The sequence below is a fragment of the Lampetra planeri genome, chromosome 36 (genome assembly GCF_965212315.1).
Source record: "Lampetra planeri chromosome 36, kcLamPlan1.2.h2, whole genome shotgun sequence".
NCBI lineage: Eukaryota > Metazoa > Chordata > Hyperoartia > Petromyzontiformes > Petromyzontidae > Lampetra > Lampetra planeri.
The window spans coordinates 2,095,514-2,115,791 of NC_136142.1; the positions used below are offsets into that span (position 1 = coordinate 2,095,514).

Here is a 20,278-nt window from a genome sequence, read left to right on the forward strand (position 1 = left end):
ATCAACAGCGCCAATGCAGTGCAGAGGCTACCCTACCCACCCCCACACACACAACACAAATCAAGAAGCGGACACCGCCCCTGACGTCAGGGGTGCGTGAATAACGCGATCCCACTGAGCGCTCGTATAGGAGGGGAGTGCGTGGTGGGGGAGACACAGTGCGAGCGAGCGAGGGAGATAGGGAGGGAGGGAGCAAGCACCCGGGCAGGCAGTGCGAGTGAGAGACACAGAAGCGAGGAGAGACAGAGTGAAAGAGCGAGCGAGCGAGAGAGAGAGATCGCGAGGGGGTAGCACGGACAGAATGAGCGAGGCGTGAGAGCGGAAAACGACAGCGGCAAGACAATGTCCCAGCCCGCGTGCCGTTCCGCGCTCCCGTCAGCCGACGGCTCCGTCTCCAACTCCACCGCGGCGGACCCGCGCGGAGCGGCGCACGGGGTGAGCCTGCTCTTCTTCTCGGCCACGTTGCTCCTGGTGGCCGCCGTGCTGGCCGGCAGCCTCTACTCGGTGTCGCGGCTGCTGCAGATGCCCCGGCGGGGCGTGCTGGAGGCGCTGGTGCTGTGCCTCTGCGTGGACGAGCTGCTGGGCGCGCTGCCCGCGGCGCTCTTCCTCTACGTGCACGCGTCCGGCGGGGACGTGTCTCCTGCCGTGTGCGCGCTCTCGGGGTTCCTCTACGAGTTCGTGTGCCTCGCCGGAGCCCTCAAGGCGGCGGCGATCGTGCTGCACAACGTGTGCGGACCCAGGAGGTCGGCCAAGGGACGTGGAGGTGGAGGCGGCGGCGGCGGCGCTTATTCGGCGTCCTCTCTATCCTCGTCTCTGTCCTCGCCTCCCAAGGCGCGGTCGTCGCCCGCGAGGAGAAAGGCGCTGTGGACCGTGCTGTGCACGTGGGGGGTATCCCTACTACTCAGCGTGCTGCCTCTGTGCGGCTGGGATAGGTTCGAGCCCAGGACTTGGGGCTGCTTTTTGCCGGACTCCTCCTCGCACGGCCTCTTCGTGTGCGTGCTCTTCGTGGCGCTGCTGTGCGCGCTCACCGCGCTCTCGCTGCCCGCGCTCTATAAGCTCTTCTGCCGCCCTGGAGAGCGCACGCTGTCGCTCAGCGCCACGTCCAACTACTACACCATCGAGGACACGGGCGTGTACCACAGCACGGTGACTGCGCTGGCCGACGAGAGGATGGTGGAGGGTAAGGCGGCTGCTGCTGCTGCGGCGGCGGCAGGGGCCAGGTCGACCGGCCTGGCCGCCGCTACCACGGACAGCTCCAGCAAGGACGCGTCCAACTCCGTACTCATAAACAACGCGGCCGCCTGCGCCAGGACTCCCTACGTTGGCATGGCCGTGGCTCAAAAGAGATTTGCGCTCCTGATAACCTTCGCCAAACTGTTCCTGTGGCTGCCGATGATGGTGAGTGTGCCCGTTATTTTGTTGTTGTTGTCGTCTTCTTCGTCCGCTACTTCCAATGACGCCTGGCCCGCGTAGAAGAGTAGGCCAAAACAACACCCTAAGCATCTAAGAGCCTTACGTGGAGACCCTTCCGCCAGTAAGACATTGCAGGGCTGCGCCTTTAACTCTTTACAGTCATCATCATCATCATGAGGGCCAGATTAAGTTTGATAGAGTCCCAAGGCTGTTATAGTTTGTGGAGCTCCTCTATCACAATCCTGTCAATTTACGACTGCTACCACCACCATTGCCCAATGCCAAATACTCCGTTATTATATGCCACGGTTATTACGTGTTATTTATTTTTAATGCGATTTACGAACTGTAAAGCTGAATCAAACTTTAAACGAAGGGACCTTTGTTCAATGCCAACCCATATGTGGCAGTGCAGTAGTTCTCACTGACACTGTGGCTTTAATTGATGATGATCAATTATAAATAGGATGTATCATAGAGTGCTCGTGTGATTTCTCCCATCACCCGTGCACGCAGGCCAGGCGCGCACAGTTTCGCGTTTCACTCGTGATAAAGCCGTGCAGTGTGCGACTCTCTTTCCTTTGGCTCCCCGATAATACAAGAGCCAGAGCTGCAGCCCTTACAGCCTCAACGCCGTAATGCAGCCCTGACTATCACCATCACCATTAGCCATGACCTATCCACTGCTAGATGACAATGCCCCCCCCCCGCCTCCCTCGGCCGTCACACGTAACGCGCATTCATCATCATCATCATCGGCATCATCATCATCGGCATCATCATCATCATCATCATCGGCTATGTTCTATCCACTTCTGGATGGATATGGCTCCACAAGCCGTCGCCACTCGTCGCGAGTGCTGCGACGGCCACGTGGTCTCCATAGCTCCATCATCTCCGCTGTCGGACGCCTTCTCGCGAGCGTTCGCCTCCTTGCTTCTGCTCGTCGTTGACGCCGCCAGATCTGCGGCGACCACACTGGGTCTGCGTGCCCAGTCGAGCCAGGGACGGGTGCTGATCTCTTACCTTTGTTGGTCCACATACTTGCAGCAGTAATTCCACATTCACATGACACTGCAGATGCGAATTTGAACTCACATACGCTTAAACCATCGTAACTATTCTAGATTTGAAGCTTTCGTGACTGCAATGATTCATATTCTCAGGTTTTTTCGGTAAAGTCACGTAGGTAAAAACATTAAAATTAATGAAAGTAAAATAAAACAAAACAAAATAAAATTCACGACGTGTTGCCTCCGAAACGTCGTGAATTTTATTTTGTTTTGTTTTATTTTACTTTCATTAATTTTAATGTTTTTACCTACGTGACTTTACCGAAAAAAACCTGAGAATATGCATCGTAACTATGTTTGTTGTTGCAATTGGAAGCACCCGACACAGCCTATTCATCATTATGATGATGATGATGATCATCATCATCATCAGCCGTGTTCTAGCCACTGCTGAATGAAGGCCTACAAAAGCCGTCGCTCCATCTCGCAACGGTCTTGCACTCCTGCAGCACCGCGAGTTGATCTCATGTCTCCCTCCCCGAGGGCGCGCGGATTGTGAGGCGCGTTACCTCCATTACGCTGCCACTCTGGAGGTATTATCGACCTTGCCTGCTCCTGCCCAATCCCCACTTACATTTGTTTTTTTTCATATCAGTGAAAACGATGCCTTTAACTTGGAAATGTTCCGTAACGCGCGCGTCTCTCCTGCGCCTCTCGGTCTAATGCCACGCGTTCACCCAATTAGACACGCGCCCACATATAGCGGTGCCGCGACGGCATTTGTGTCATTTCAACCGGAGTTATTGAAGTCAGTCCACTCACTTATGGTCCTTCTTCTAGCTCGCACGCACGGTTTGATGTGTGCGCACCGACTAATTTGCGTGTACAATTCTGGGGTATATGAATGCGTGCCGGGGAATGAGCGGTGTCATCTGAGAGGTCTGGTGGACTGTTGCATTCCAGTATATTTGTGTCACGCAAATTGAAACGCGGATATATTGTGAAACAAAAATCTCAAAACACCTTTGTCAACGTTTCCGGCAATGTCCATTGTCCATAGCACAATATAATGTATGTGCATTGAAAAAAGGGTCGTCGCCTGAAACGTCGTCTCTTATATACGATATATTTGCATTGTAAGGCTATGGTGTTATTGACGAATGTGAATGTTGTGTTTGTTAATCGTGCTTGTGCACCACTGACGACACTGTCTATTAGACTAGATGTATATGAACTATATAATGTGTTCTGAACACGGCCAAATATAGACTCAATGCCACTCATGAAGGCTGGCATTGCACACGGAGGGATGGTGTGGCCAGAACCACGCTCCTCGGTCGCCTTTGTCTCTCCCGTGCTGATGTTTTTTTTCCATACTGCTCTAAGTACTTATGCAAGGCTGAGTTGACACCCTGGGGAGTCAGAAAAATGCAACTGCATTCATGTGAACCCGTTGTTTGTCATTGCCGGGAATCAAATTGGGATCGCGGATTTCACACGGCGTTATGCAAACCACTACGTTACTGCTCCACACGCGCACACACACCACGTGTGCATTGGCTACATTCCGCAAGACAAACAACACGGGAAGGGATAGAGTGAAAGAAGGGCTTGCAGGTGGTGCGCTGTGCAACCGCTGAGAGAACTGGCAGAAGGACGGACGTGATGGCGAGAGGAAGTGGAAGTGAATAGCCAGACCCTGACCTTGTTGTTATTGTGATAAAATGCTATAGTGGGTCCTTTAAAAAAAAAAAACATCTTTCGAACACCCACGTACAGCAAAACCCATGCTCCCAATGTCCTTGACCGAGACAATAACTTTACGTTTTAATCCATACGGTGATAAATCAATGTTCGCTTTCATGCAGAGCAGTGCGACTTAAACATTGTCTGCATTCATTATGCACCGTGGGTTTAATCACTCATATGAGGGTTAATTAAATAAGGGTGGAGAGGTGACACTTTGCAAAATTTCACTGGCTCGCCTCACTCAATTAAGCCGCTGAATCTGCTTTTTGTTCGATTGTAAAAATGCCTTTCAAGGCCATTAAACTGTAGTGCAGACCCAAACTGAAAACACCATATACATTACACACACAACGGTATTATAGTAATGACATACATGGAGTATACAGAAACAAATATGGCAATTATTGATGAACGTATCAAATCACGGACCACATAGGAAAGCGTCCCAGAGCACTCCATCGAGGAGATGGATTTCTGAAATCCGTTTGGGGGCAGGTGCTGGGTGGATTATTATTAAAATGAGAGATTGTGGCCGCTTTGGGAAGCCTTTGTCCAGCAGCGGAATGACAATAGCTGCAACTGCTGAAAATTCACAGCAAAATTAGAACATGTTTTCTGAAGTTCAGATTACAGAAATAGTGACGCTAACGTAAATGCAGATTTCCTGACTGAGAGACACGAAGAGAAACGCGTGGGTCTGAGAACAAATGTAAATTAATCATATGAAATGATAAGTAAAGTAATTGGCTTTGGGCCAGTCTCATTGCCTGAAGGGATCATGACCGTTACGCCAGACTGGGTGCCGCGGTGGCTAGGAGATGCTAACTACCTCGCCTGGTATGCAGGAGGTCGTGGATTCAATCCAGATCCCGACTCCTGTATATTTTTTATTTGAGTTTACATGCTGTCCCCGTGGTCGCGTGGATTTTTCTCCGGGCCCTCCGGTTTTTCCCTCCACATTTTAAAACATGCGTTTATTGTATTTGGCTGCTGTACATTTCCACATAAGCCACTTCGTCGAGCTGTCACTTGTGATAGCCAGGTCGCTTCTGAAAAGGACCCATATAGCTCAGTGGGGCATTTTAGCCGGTAAAAATTAAAAAAAGGAATGGCAGCCAATGGCTGGGTGGTGGCCGGTAAGGGGAGAGGCTGGGTGGGTGGCCGAGAGGTGGAGGAATGAGAAAGTCTACCCATGGTGCAGGAGCGAGATGGATTGAGGCATCCGTCGTAAAACGACCACGAGGAATGGTAGTGGCATGGGGATGCAGTTAGCAGGGAAGTGGTGAACTATGCACGTGGTCTCTAATGCAGCACTGTGGATGCGAGTGTTGGCGGATCACACAAATGCCGTGAATATTCCTTACCCGTTGGCATTGATTGGGGCACTTTTCTTTCGTATGGCTGATGATGGAGATGCAAAGCATCACCTACAAATGTCACATTCACGTGGTCAAGCCAGATAACCCCGTCAGGAGCAGCGCTGTGTATCGCTGTGATGTCTCCTTCGTATTGGTGGATATCGGGGCATTGCGTCGTCACACGTCGTACGGTCTGTCCTGGATGACCACAGTCGCACACTGCTACTGGAGAGTTTTGAATTTTCCATTTGCGCATCAGGCTATCCGCATCTACTGCCACGGTTTGTGCAGCGGATGCGGTTTAGGGTGGACCATCCGTTTCGTGGAGGATCAAAACCCCGGGGGATCTTCTGCGTTGCCATCGATGTGCCCATACCCTAGCCCGCCAGTAGACGGCAGTAGAGCGATGATGGGATCGTGTGTACCCGCCTCGTAAGCGCGTGGGGTTTTTCTCTGGTTTTCACCCACACGTTCAACTGAAAACTCATTGACTGAAAACATCTTAATGCATATGGAGGACCGCAGAGCTTGATGCCAGCCCACCGTCCCCGGCTGTCGCATTCCCCGCTCGTTGCGCGGCTCCCCGCGCCGTGAAGAGTGAGTGCATAAATGCGCGGCGCGTTACGATCTGAAATGATACATCATTACGCACGGTTATATATTTAGCCGCGGGATAGACATTAGGGCTGACGATAACCACGTGGAATAAAGTGCACGAGGGTTGCCTGCACGCGTACAATTACACACCGGTCCCCATACTCCTGGCCCCATACAGAGCGCACTGCGGGGAGGATGGGGTTGCACATGCAGCCTCTCGCGGAAGAACTAGCACGCTCCATTTGTTTCGCTAATGTATCTTTTATCCACCCCGGCGGGGGGGGGGGGCTTGCTCCATGTACCTCGAAGCACGCATCCTTAGGTTCAGTGGGGTCGGAAGGGATTCCCGGATGATCAGGATCAGAGACAGGTGACATCGTTGGACAGCACCTGGCCTCCGCGGAAAGGGAATCGAGGCGGGTGTGGGGTCGTGATTCGTATGAAGGGGTTCGCCAAGTGCGTCGTGAGAGGAGCGAGTGGGCGGTGTTGCGTTTTCAACGATTCACGCAACGAGTGGGTTTATTCACGCGCCGTTAGATTGACACTTTATCAGGAGGTGACTTTGAAATGCAAATATCTCTCTCGCACGTGGTTATAAATCACAAGGTGGCGTTCATTACTCTTTGAGAAAAAAAACACGTACGCTCCGCTTCTGTGAAATATTTATGGTATAATTATTCAATATTTTTCCTGAAGTATTCATGACAAAATGTCTATTTTCTCATTAGCGTGAGACATAATGACCTTTTCCTCTATTTGGCTTACGTTTTATACTTAGTGTTTGAATTCTACATGATGTCTTTAATATTGGGACATTATCTGAATACCCTCCAATGGGTTATTTTTTACTTGGTCTCAATGACTATGGCAACAATCTACTGGTACAACAGTTGAAACAATGGGCGAGTTGTATGTATGTAAAACGTCTTTCACACCGTACTATAACCAACCGCGCTAATCGCAGGTGCGGGGCAGAGTACAACAAAATAAACAAAAAAAACAATTAAACACAAATGAGTTTTCAATCTACATTTAAAAGTGCACAGCTCCAGTGGCTTCCTAATATCGAAAGGAAGAGCGGTCCAGACGGTTGCAGAAGCGCATCTGAAAACGCGTGATATTGTGACCGTCTTTGTTTAATGGGCAGTCAAAAGCCGCTGCTGCTGCTGCTGCTACTGCGAGGATAACCGAAGTTCACTTGATGGTTCATCATTTGTGGCAAGCACTTTCATTTATAAATCATCCCACCTTATGCGGTATGAACGGGTTCAACCACAGTTAGTCGATTGACACGTGGCGTATGGTGGCGCAAAGCGTGGAATGCTCCAATCAACTTCCAAGACGCCTTGGCAAACGTGAAAGAGTAGGCCAAGATAACCTCAAGATGGGCTGACCAGAGCTGCCTCCAGTGGACGCCCTTCCGCCAACAGTGGCGTGAGCAGGCAATTGCAGGGCTGCCCCTGTACCTTGCAGCACCACTCCTTTTCCCATTAAATTATCAGAGTAACTGTCTTAATTAATGTTCCCTTCCTCTCCGAATAAATAATAGCGTCAGAGTGGCACGAGAACCCCGCTTGTAAGTCATACAAATTAGCGATGACACAGTGCCATGTTTGAGTTGCCTCTGTGTTCTGCAGATGGCAATCCACGGCGAATTCGTCTCTGATGGCCCAACAAGCGCTCGTCACAGCAGCGAGCACACAACACCGTAATCTGCGTCGATCCTGGCTTGGCCCGCGAACGCAAAATGTTAATGGCCAATTTATCCTCGATTGTTTGAAATCGCGCGAGTAGCAGACAGGCACCAATCTGCGAGCTCGCTTACCTCGACTGGAAAGTGTCATTCGCGTTTACAAAATTGCGTAGATTTTTTTGGTTATAAATTAAACAATACAAATACCATTTACGAATGCTGATCTGGTCCACTTTGAGAAAAATACGTCTCTCTACCCTTCCCGATGTGTGCTCCGGGTCGTGCGATGTTGTTGTTCGCGACGATGTCCGGCGTTTCGCGACCTTGCCAATCTCGCCAAGAAGCATAAACCGTCACGAGACCTCCGGTGGTCATCCTCGCAGCAGCAGAAGCTGCTGCTGATTTTGGCTTCAGCCATCGTTCAAAAACTGCGGTCACTGCATCGCGCGGTCTCAGGTGCGCTTCTGCGGCCGTCTGGAACGCTCTTGCTTCCAACATTAGGAAGCCACTGGAGCTTTGCTCTCATCATCTAAACGAATTTTCTGAGAACTGCTGCTTTGTAGTAAGTTTGTTGTCCTTCCCCCGCGCCGCCGTTTAGCGACGTTGGCTACTTACGGTGTGCGAAACAAGTTCAGCATACAGGCCTAGATGCGGGGAACTTCTCCACGAACCGAATTGTGCTTGAATTCAGTTCCTGAAGGTGCTCCGAGCAGGTGGGACGTCGTACGGAACGACACGCGGCACGACCCGGGACACATGGGAGATCGCGTACGGCACAACCGCGAAGACCAGCGCGAGGCATCTCTCTACGCTCTCGCGTGTGTATGTGATGTAGCACAAAGACAAAGCTCCCCCGTATAGCCTTACCAGACTGTTGGGGTAAGTACTGCTAGCGAGCAGCACCTATGAAGGCCCGCACGGCACACGAAGGGGTGAGTGGCCAGCACCACGCCCGGCCGCCTAGGTCGACTCGGCCTCAAATGAGTACCTGGTGCGATGTGATGTAGCACATTAACACACGTGTTCTCGGTCTGAATGATCCAGCACGTTTCAATGTTCATTGTGATCAAGCAGCAACTGCTGCTAACTTTTGCTCCAGGCGTCAAATAATGACCAGTAAATGAAATGATGTTTTGACTTTAGATTCATTCCAAAGTCAAGAGTCAATGTGATATCCTGCTCGAATGCGCATCAAGAGGCAGTGCTCATTTCCCGTTTACAGCCCTGATCCAGTGGTGTAAATTCCACATTCCTACGTCGGGGGCCAGTTTATTCATGGGACAACCACCGTTGACTTCCCCCTCACCCCCCAGGAAGTGGTACCTGTTTTATTGACCCTAGAGAGAATGATGGGCTGTCAACCCCCAACTGGCATTTGAACTCGAAACCTGATCATGAGCCGCTCGCTTCCAAATGCTGAGCCACATGCGTGCCGTAATGCCCCGTGAAGGAAATAGGCCCCTGCCCCCCAATTAAATCAGCATTCGGCTTGGAACAAGCTTAGAATATTAAGCGCCGTCAAGGTGGTCACCGTTGCCAAGATAAAACACACAATGCACTTCAGTTGCCAGTGCCTTTTGAAATGCAAACGGAGTTTGCGTCAGAGAAGCGCAATTTGTGCGGCATATTCTATTGTTTGCTACGCAGCCGTGATGGGTTTAAATCCACCCTTGGGTGTTGTTTTCAAAAATCACTTCCCTTGGCCGCGTCAAACCAATAACAACGATGGGTAACCAACGTGGCGTGTTAAACATTGCTGCAGTGTCCATTCGTTCGTTCGACCGTGTGTATAAAAAGTCGAATGCGAGAAGTGGCGATGATAAGTGAGCAATCTTCGCCTGCCCCCCACCACCGCACCCCTTGCTGGCATACAGAGCCATGTCGGTGTGCAGGCCAGGTGCTGAGTCACTTCATGCCCACGGGGTCTGCAGGCAACCAGGCGGCACGGTGACCTTTACCACATGTGCGAGATGAGATGTGATGTTTAAAAATCTCTCTCTTTTTTTTCTCGAGAGAGAGATGCCCCGCAGTTAGGAGCGGTTATATAGATATTAAAAAACAAATCAATATCATTATAAGTAATGGCACAGATCCGTCGTGTAGCCTCTTACTGGGCGGTTGAGGCTAAGTGATGTTAGCGAGCACCTATTAAGGCCAGTAGATTCCTGCACAGTAAGCGAGGGGGTGGTGCAGCCAGCATCACGCTCTGTCGTCTTTGTCTCCCGCACCTGCGATTAGCACGGTTGGCCACGTACGGCGCGAAAGAAGTTCAACGTACGTACGTACGCGTGAGCACACCACACAAGGCAGGCATTTGAGGCCGAGTCGACCTAGCGAAGGCCCAAGACCGGTTCCGAATCAACGTCGCCGACGCACGCGGTTGAATCTCCATCCAAGAAGTGAACGTTGTTGTTGTCGTTGTTGTTGTCGTTGTTGTCGTCGTTGTTGTTGTCGTTGTTGTTGTTATTTGCGCAATTGTTTCTCGTCGTCTTGACACCCGGGCTGGAGCCATTGGGAGTCCTTGGAAATGGAATTCAAATGCGGGCACGCGCGCCACTGTTTCTCTGCGCAATGAGCCCGACATGGGCTGTAAGGAACAACAAAAGAACGAGCGACGCAGAATAAGGTCGCGGTCGTCGTTCCACTTGAATCGAGGTCATGCTTTGTCGAGCAAAATTACATTATGAAAGTCGGCGTTACACACTCAAACACCACCCACCCTCCAAAATAGAGGGTTTTTTTTCGGGGAGGTTAGATCGCGTACAATGTATAGATGTGTCGTTAAACCCGCCACCGCCCGACACAGCCAATTCGTAAGGTTTGTCACGTAAAGAGAACGTGCCAACTCGTGACTGGTACAGCAACACCGGTTGTGTGTTGGAGAGTCACGCCACAACATTTACCCCCCCCCCACCCGTTCCCATCGTGGAGCCCCATGCGTCGAATCGTTGCAATGGGGGAGGCTGCGTCGTCTTATTTGGCTCGCCGATCGGATCTCATTCGTATCGTTTCGTTTGCTCCGATATAGCCAGATGGAAGATCTAGAAACTTCCCCGGAGTGGAGGCGGAGGGGTGCTCCCACATTTCAAGACTTTTAAATATAACGCTGCATTCATTCACAATGAAAACATGTAATGTATTTATACGTGTTCTCCCGTATATGATCGATAACATATACACTACCAATTGTTGGGGTCTCAAGGGGAAGGAGGGTAGACCCACTGCATGGAACATTTACATATTCACTAATTATCATAATTAAACAAAGGACATGGTTTCATACCCATGCATTGTGAGCCTTAAGACTCGATGTTGATGGATGAGTCAATGCATCATTCACCCCTAATAAGCAAACACCTGCTATCTATATTTACATTACCTGTGTCAAACTCTTACAGCAGACTATGTTAGCCTGCGTGTGATGGAATCGTTAACACGTTGTGAAATAAGTTGCATGCTCGCCACGAGTATTAATCAACAATTCAGATGTTTTGTTAATTCCAGCCATTCTCAATCTACCGCCAATGAATGAAGTGCTCCCCTTTGTCTTCTTTGTTCTTTCGGTAAAGTCACGTAGAAGGGAAACAATAAAAATAATAAAATAAAACATAATAAAATAATTCTCACGACGTTTCGGCCACAACGCAAGCAGCCGTCATCAGGTGAAAACCAGGTCTGTCGTGATAATTATTTTATTATGTTTTATTTTATTATTTTTATTGTTTCCATTCTACGTGACTTTACCGAAAGAGCCAAGAAGATGAATTCCTGCAGTCACGAAAGCTTTAAATCGAAAGGCTCCCCTTTGCCTTGCGGATCATAGGGGGTGATTGACAATACTTGACCACACTGGCAGGCACGGATTGGCGAAGTGGGGAAGACAGGACGGGCTTGCATATCGCTCGCCGCCGATGTTATCCGTGGCCGAAAATCGAACTGGGGATGCCTGGTTCAAGAAGAGTGGACGAAGGTCTGTGCCACTGATCCCACCCACAATTTCATCTGCTTAAAAAAACGCATCATTGTACCAGTTGCTTTAGAAAAATAACTCCACTGGATTCATCGTCTTGGTTCTTTCGGTAAAGTCACGTGACTTTACCGAAAGAACCAAGAAGATTAATCCCTGCAGTCACCAAAGCTTTAAATCGAAACTCCACTGGATGTCTAATGTTCATTTAATGCGCTTGTATCAGCTCCCACTGCATAAACTATTGTATTTATTTTGTTATTCAATGTGGTATGGGCGTGATACTGCACTTTTGCGAGTTGGCCAGATATTATATTTATGACTAATTTCATTGGGGATATTGTTTACATTGTTGACAGCCCCTTCCTCATATTTAACTGCATACTAACCGAATGCATCACTATTTTATCGCGACTACCATAGTTACTATTCCAGCGATTTTTGCTCTTTGATTTCTCCATCCATGTTGTGAGGACTCAAGTCTTGCGGACTGTTTCATCTCAGCCACACTGCGTCCAACCAACACAGGTCACAACAACAACAAACTCTCCCACCACACTGCAGGTCACTTCGTCTTGCTGTCACACAGCCCATCTTTGGAATTCCCTGCCACCACCATCAATTTGTTTCCCCCCAAGTTCCTTGTAGCCTTGCTCAATTTAATGAAACGTGTTCACAACGCCGACGTCTACAATAAACGCCTCCTCATTCGAGACCCAAACATCCGCACCTCGTGCCTTTTGACAGTCCCCACTCCCTGGGGGGGGGGACACACCGGTGGTAGAGCCATTTAACCGCATCAAAACGCGGACAGGCCGTGACGCACATCTCTTTCACGAACGAACAAAAAGAAAGAGACAAGCCACAACAGTGCGGCTGTGGCCATGCAACCAAACACTATGGACCAGACAGTAAACAGATGGAGGAGGAAGAGCAAAACTACAGGAACCCTTTGCCGAAGTCATCTAGTGGCGAGCAGGCGTCGATGTTGGTATTTCGCTCCTGAACACACGGCCAAACGCAAGATTATCATAGACTCTTATCCATGTTTTAAACTTCATATTTTCTGTTTGTCGCTGACCACTTGGCATTTTGGACCTATGGGCCTGTGCTCAAGAACCATGATATATATATAAAATACATTTTAAAAATACCGAACCCATACAATTTCACACTTCACCCCCCGTTCTTCTCTGGATAACCCCGAGTCTGCGCTTTCTCTATGCAAATTGAAAACCGCCACATTTATTTCATCAGGTTGGCCAAGCGTGGCAAGGGACAGTTGGAATTTTACGGAGGGAAAATGATGCATATTTATACAACGGGAAGGGTGCCCCTGGGTCACGTGACCTTGCGTGCACGGTTTCGGATGGATGGATGGACGCAACGCGCTGCGATATTTGTACACCAGTCAACATGTAGAGAGTGTGTGGCCACGACACGATTGGGTACGCGTTGAGCATTGGCTACTCTCGCTACGTATAGGTCATCGCCGTGTATATATTTACGTCTTAATGTCACCAAGGGTGCCTTAAACACTTGTGTTTTCACGTCGAAGGAAATTATATTCTGTAGAGTTGTTGTTTAACCAACCGAAATTGGGATAAATTAATCTGAAAATGTTCTTGCATTCATTAAGAGTAATGCCAATTATCAGCAGATGCCTTTAAAATGTAGCATAACTTCAAACGTAATAACATTTTGTGACACTGCCAGAAACTAGGTAAGTTACACTGGTGCCTTGAAATTAATAATTTCGTTCTTTATTTACCCAGGAAATACTTTACCTCATATAGCAGATTTGCACCACTTCAGTCTCAGCGAAAGTCATAAACCTCGTAATTCACACATGTATTGCGGATTAATTTAGGCGTTCTTCACGTGTCAGTGCTTCTCCTGTACTCTGCAAATGTTTTGGCAGATGAATGGAACCACGCGGCTCTCTCCTCCCGTAACCACAGGGCCAACCGCGGCAGCGCCAAATCCTCCGGGCTGATTGTTTTTAGTCTCAGCGCGAATTACCGGATCCGCTGTATGCCCCCCCCAATACGAACGCCAACTGTTGTATTACTGCTGTACCAGCGGGGTTTCCAACCTGCTTAGCTCGCTTCGCTTCCCAGAGTCTGGGTACAATTGGCATTATTTAGTCATTAGAAAACGGTGTTTTCTTTTTTCTTGTTTTTGGGAATAAACGAAGATATACATTTGTATTGCCTATATATTTGTACGTTTAATGGTATGCAACAAGAATTATCTCACCACGTAGAGGCGCTTTGTGATGAGGAACTCAGTTGCTTTGAGATTGTACGTTCTGCAATTAAAGCTCTCCATCACACGACCACCAGCTGCATTCCCTGAGCAATTATAATGTTTCCAACATCGTGATGCCAGAGGGCCTTCTTAGAGAAATTCTATCAGCAGAACACTTTCATGGTGTTCTCGAGCGTACGGGCCCACTGTTGCGCCGGAACAAACTCCCTCCTCCTCATGTCCCACTGTGTCCTCCCTCAGAGCATGGCTAGTCTGACCCAAGAGCCAAGGTCAGGCTCTGGGATGGGTTTTTTTGCTTTGAAGTTATCACGCGTTGAATAACCCACGTGAAGAACGTGACACGCTTTTATGTTCTTGGCCGGGGGGGGGGGAGTTTGGTATGCGTCGTCTCAGAAAGTGCGAACGTCATTCGTCCATTGAGTTAAACCATCAACTCCTGGACTAAATTAGCGCTGTGCCAAGAACACCATCTGCATTGACGTCGTTCGCAAGAGTAGGCCATCGTGTGCCAGCGCCAGGATCTACATTTTGTCAAGCTCGACAAATGACACCGCAAATTACTCACTTGGGAATGTGCACGGCAATAATCGCCCCCTACTGGCAGACGAATGCCTCAGGTCACTCTTGCAAATGAGGCTATCCTGGTCTCTTGGGTTCTCACCTCGTTCAAGAAAATTAACTCGAAACGTGAGAAGAGATGCCGATATACAATCAGACTCACAATTTACATTGGTATTTTCTGTCGCATCACACCTAATCTGGCAGCATTTGCAATATGCAGTGCATCCACAGTCATCGATACGCGTTCATGGAGGACAATTGATCAAGTGTCTACAATGACCGTGATGAATTTCCCACGGTCGCAAATTATCCACGATGACCACCATCACGGCCACCGGTGGCAGCAACACAAATATCTGCACAACGATGCGAAGCTCGCTGACAGCAATGAGTGCGAGAATTGAACCCCTGCGTCAATATTCTTCGCGTCAAAAGTGATCGGGTGGACAACTGCAGGGAGTGGCCACTTGCCCACATTGCAAACTCACAACAGGTCGCTGTTATCGGTTAGATTGGCCACTCCTGGGCTAAGGCCTCCCTCATTTCTCATTTTTTCCTTCGTTTCTTCCATGAACGAATGCAGCCGATAAGGCTCCTCCTTCACAGATCTGTCTCATCAGCCACAAGGCCCCCTGAGAGTGCATAATTTCAGCAGCATGAGCTCAACTCAAGCGCACTCTGAACCGGTTTCAACTGTGTTTCATCAGCATTCGAGATTGTTCAAATCAATTTCTGTGAACTGCCAGTGGTGTATTGGCTAGGAGCCTTTCTGTTAGACGTGGGTGTCAGTTTAACGCAAAAAAATATGTAATAAATACATGTCCTGCAGGTTCGAAGTTTAATTACGTATCACTGCAGTAGGTCGTCTAATGCAAAACATGGCATGGCTCTGAAGGCACTGTGCAAGGAGCAGACACCATAAATACTGCATTGACCACGATGTGTAGATTCAAAAGCAAACTTTTGCGAGAGGGAAACTAAGGGAAGTGAATACATTTATTTATTTATTTGTATGTGGAGACGGAGTGTATGCTTATCTGTTCCACAACTTAAATTCCCCATAGCAACACTAATAAGCATTCGGTGATGCATTACTATATACAATGTTGCGTGCAACTTTTTGGATATAAATATTTTAAAGACAGAGTGCTTGCCTTTAACAGCTGGCAGCTCTCCAGCCTTGATTCAAGCAAGCCTGACCCTGCTAATGAGACACTGTATGTCAAAACCGGTCCAGATTTTGTTTGTATTGAATACATGCTGCTGAAACTATTCACTCCCAGAATGCCGTGGGCAGATGGATTGTGTAGTGAATACTTTAAATGTATTATATGTGGAGAGACAGATATATGAAGGAGACATAGATTGCGAATTTTGTTTAGTTAATGTAGGAACGTGGGACACTGTCCGACTGTTGTTTAGGGTTGCATGGGGTTACAGGCTTCTCAGCGTGGAAGTGAAACCTCGTAATACATCCAAAAACCGAAATTCTGGGATGTACTATACGAATACTAATATATATAACGAGGTAAGGGCCCCTAAGCTATATAGATCTTTATCAGAAGCGATCTGGCCACAAATGATAGCTCAAGTAAGTGGCTTATCACGTGGACATTTATAGCAGCCAAATACTCTAAACGCGTGATGTTGATTCTAGTTGGAGGGAAAAAAAACGGTGGACCCGGAGAAAAATCCACGCGACCACAGAGAGAACACACACACTCCATATATACAGGCGTCAGGGTTGGGATCGAACCCACGACCTTCTGTCGCGAGGTAGTTAACACTCTCGTCCCTCGTGTCTTGAATATTCCACCAGGCCCCCATCATATAAAGAAAAGGTTAACAGTGGTACTGCCAACGCAGAAACGTATCACGTTGTGAGAGCAAATCTCCCAATAGGATTCCCTGAGGGACAATCACTATTGAACAAAACATCAGCATCCCTCCCTGGGTAAGGATACATCACAGCAAGTGGAAAGTGAGGCGGATCATTCCATGCCATGCGGTTTTGAGTTCCACAGCCAATGGTCAGGGCCGGATTAAAGCACAGGGGCTTTATGTGCTGCAGCCCAGGGGCTGGACGGCCTCCAGAGATTAAGTGAAAAGTGATTTCATTTATGAATGCCGAATTTTATTTGTTGTTAGCCTTGCAAACATTTAATTTTTCTTTAACTTTATTTTTCTTTTGAAAATATTACTGGGGGCCTCACAGTACCTGTCGCCCGAGGGGTGTACACAATCCTAATCCGGCACTGCTAATGGTCAACGTAACGAATGCCTTGCCTGGAAGGCAGAGTCATCGTGCGCACCTGAATGCAGCAGAATTGAAGAGCTCAAGGACGCTGCCACTGCGGCGTAACGGACAGCACGCTGGACTTGCAATCCACAGATCGCCCGTTTGATTCAATCTCCTGGCGAGGGAGTTGAAAGAATGGGCACATTTTATAAAATCCAACCCCCTCCCTCCCCACCTATTCCACCTCCTCTGTTCACCTGGCAAGAACAATACCGCTTGTCACGCGTGGTGGGGTAAAGCGTGGGTAAAACCCTCGCCTCTTCTAAGATGTCTTTCCAGCGTGGGAGAGCAGCAGCAGAGATTCCGTCGAGGGCGGCGTTCTTCATTGCAAGGCCCGCAGGCCACTGGCGGCCACTAGTGCGGCCCCTGACCCAACGGCTCTCCGACAATACACAAAGAGTGAAAACACCCCCGTAACCATCGTGCTAGTGTCCAAACCCCCAATGGTTTCAAATGTGTAGGGATCCTCGGACTGATGATATCTTATCGATGAAAGTAGCCCCCTCCCATCTCTGAAAATGAGTGAAGGACGCTGCACTAGAGGGGCTTTCTAAACCCCTTCCACCGGCACTCAATGTGGGAAACAATTGTAGGGCTCCACCTCAACCGTGTTACCGTTTACAGAGCTCGGGACGTGTTGGGAGGTTTTGCACGCGACACATGAACACGTCGGTAAGCCTGACGCTGCAACGACAAAATGTTACAATTTCCTCTTGAAGCAAAATGACCCTTGATCAATCCTGCGCAGAAATTGTGCGCCCATAAAGAGTAGAACCAAGGCAGTGGTTTTAGACTAAAACCAGCGAAGCCTGGATCGGCTGGTAATAAATGACTCATTTCCAGTGCTGATTTTTTGTATTAAATATATATTTTAAAGTTGCATCAATATATTTACACTTCCACCCAAGGCTACCACTGGGTCTCCGAGCCTCAACAATTTGAAACCGTGGCTATCGACTGTAACGCTACGCTTGGTCGATTTCGGAGGTTGATTCGCGCGGATCATTTGTCTTGGCAGGAGCTCTCAATAGAATCGCAAGCTTCCTTTCGCTAATGCGAGGAGCGCACTGTATTGGCCTGTGCAATGAAGGGTTTGATACACGTCGCTGCGCTCTCGGTGTGCGCATATGGCAAAGCGCAACACCGATGAATTTAGTTTTTTTTTTATCGTGGCATTTTCATTTGTGGCAACCTGTGCAGCTGTCATAATCGTATACGGTACAAATTGGGGTCATCAGTAAAGAGTAATGTGGCATTATTTCATGACCGGATGCTGCCGTGTTGTGTTGCAATCCAAAGGTTGGGAAGTTTGACCTCTCGGCGTGGCAGTTGAAGCAATGGGGCAGGGGTCCTGAATCCCCCAGTCCGTGTCCACCCCGTGGTATAAATAGTTACACCACAGTCAGTCGATCGGCAGGTCGAATATTCTGCACAGACCGAATATTTTCCTTGTTGGTACTACCTGAGAGGTAGCAACTTGGGTTGTGCCAACATCTTTACTTTCATTGGCCATGTACACCGACTGATATCACTCAATATTTACCACCCCCACTGATATCGAATTCTGCTCTAGCTCACGAACGATGGTGAAGTGCAGTGTGGGTATTCCCACCTTTCCAAGACATTTTACCAGGCCTTCTGGAGGGATTTCCTTAACCAGAGGCTGATGATCTATTGCAAGCAGGTCCTCTGTTCCATTTACAAATCATTGACACGAGTGTGCCACCCAGTAGGACGCCACGAACATACTCGAGTTTGCAGATGATGCAAACTTCGACATGTAACGCCACCACAGTGTCCGCTCGCTCTCGTAGAGGGGGAAGAACTCAGAGGCGCGAGGAGGAACCACGGACGAGCGGCAAAGGCAGCCACGCGGCGAGCTGACACCAACAACTGACCAAGCTCTGCGGTCCTCTATATATGAAGGTGTTATCGGCGAAACAATGAGTGTTTTACATGTTGGAGGAAACCGGAGATCTGAGAGCTTTCGATTCCACGTGCTTGCAACCGCAACGAGTCACAGAGTGGGAGCGATCCCTGCCACTGTGCACACGAGACCGACGCAGGACAGAGTGCGCACCCGCGCCGTGCACACTCACGACTTGATTTGGATGCCATTCCTCTCCCCCACCTCTCCGACGCCAGATTCACCTGGCGCTGCAGTTCAGCACAGGCCGACCGAGCCCGTCCTCCGAGGAGCTCAGCTTCATCCTCTCGCTGTTCGCCATGCTCCTGTCGCCCCTGCTCATCCTGTCCCGCAAGTGGTTGCACCTGCCGTGCGGCTGCATCATCAACTGCCAACGCAACACCTACGCGATGAACCCGGAGCTCGACAAGGGTGAGTGACGTCAGCGCCTGACCGCATCTTCTCCGTGCGTGCGTGTATCTCTGTCTGTCAGTCTCCGTCTCGTAAGCCTTTCATCTGATTCCAGTCTGATGACGTACTTGTACGTCATCGGGGTGGCCAATGGGCTTGACCCACAAACCCCCGCTACGTGCGGCGAACGGATAATATTACCGTTGCGTTGTTTTGCTAACAGTAGAAGGATAAGCAATCCACCAAAAATCACCAGAAGAGTTTCCCTTTCTAAAATGAAAGATGTTTATTTAAGGGCATTACCTGACGTCGAAATTGGCCAAATATTTAATTGATTGGGTGTCATTGCACCCTAGTGGCATCTATTGACACATGGATGAAATACGATAGCTTAAAAATCATCATCATCATCATCATCATCGTCGTCGTCGTGCTAATATTGATTTATCGAAATGTGTTTGTCTGTAATTCATTCAGCATTTAACCCGAGGACAAAAAGTGGGTTGCGGATGAGACCCTGTGTACACATCAGCCCTCGTGGCTATTTTGTCACCACAGCAGCCACACCTTTAATGGCTCGATGCCCACGTGTACGATTTCATTTTCACATCGGTGAGTATGCGCGACCTTTGATGACATACGGTCGAGAAACTTGATAATCAGCAACAAAAAAAGATGTGAGCAAAAAACTGAACGGTCAGCAAAAGCAACACCGAGCGATGCATAATCTAGATTTGAAGTTTTCGTGACTGCAGGGATCCATACTTTTTGGTTATTTCGGTAAAGTCACGTAGGTATAAAATAAACGTCGTGATTTAATTGATTTTATTTTATACCTACGTGACTTTACCGAAAGAACCAGAGAGGAGAGATGCATACTTAGAACGGCACATGAAGAGACGGGAAGAGGAAGAACACATGGGCCAGAGAGTATACGGAGGTTATTGACATCTTACAAGCTTTGAAGAAATGTAAGTGGGCTTGGCACAGGATGCGTCGTTCGAAGACGTGATGACTGATGGTTGGGAATAGTGACGGGG

The 20,278-nt window shown here is 48.8% G+C and overlaps 1 protein-coding gene across 1 annotated transcript in view; it reads left to right on the forward strand.

Moving 5' to 3' along the window:
- Positions 1–342: 342 nt before the first annotated feature.
- LOC144730694 (putative G-protein coupled receptor 149) overlaps positions 343–20,278 on the forward strand; it is a 31,254-nt gene continuing 11,318 nt past the window's right edge. The window contains exons 1-2 of the mRNA XM_078611383.1: positions 343–1,398; positions 19,067–19,259. Of these exons, the coding sequence (XP_078467509.1) occupies positions 343–1,398; positions 19,067–19,259 (1,249 nt within the window). The remainder of the gene's footprint in view (positions 1,399–19,066; positions 19,260–20,278) is intronic.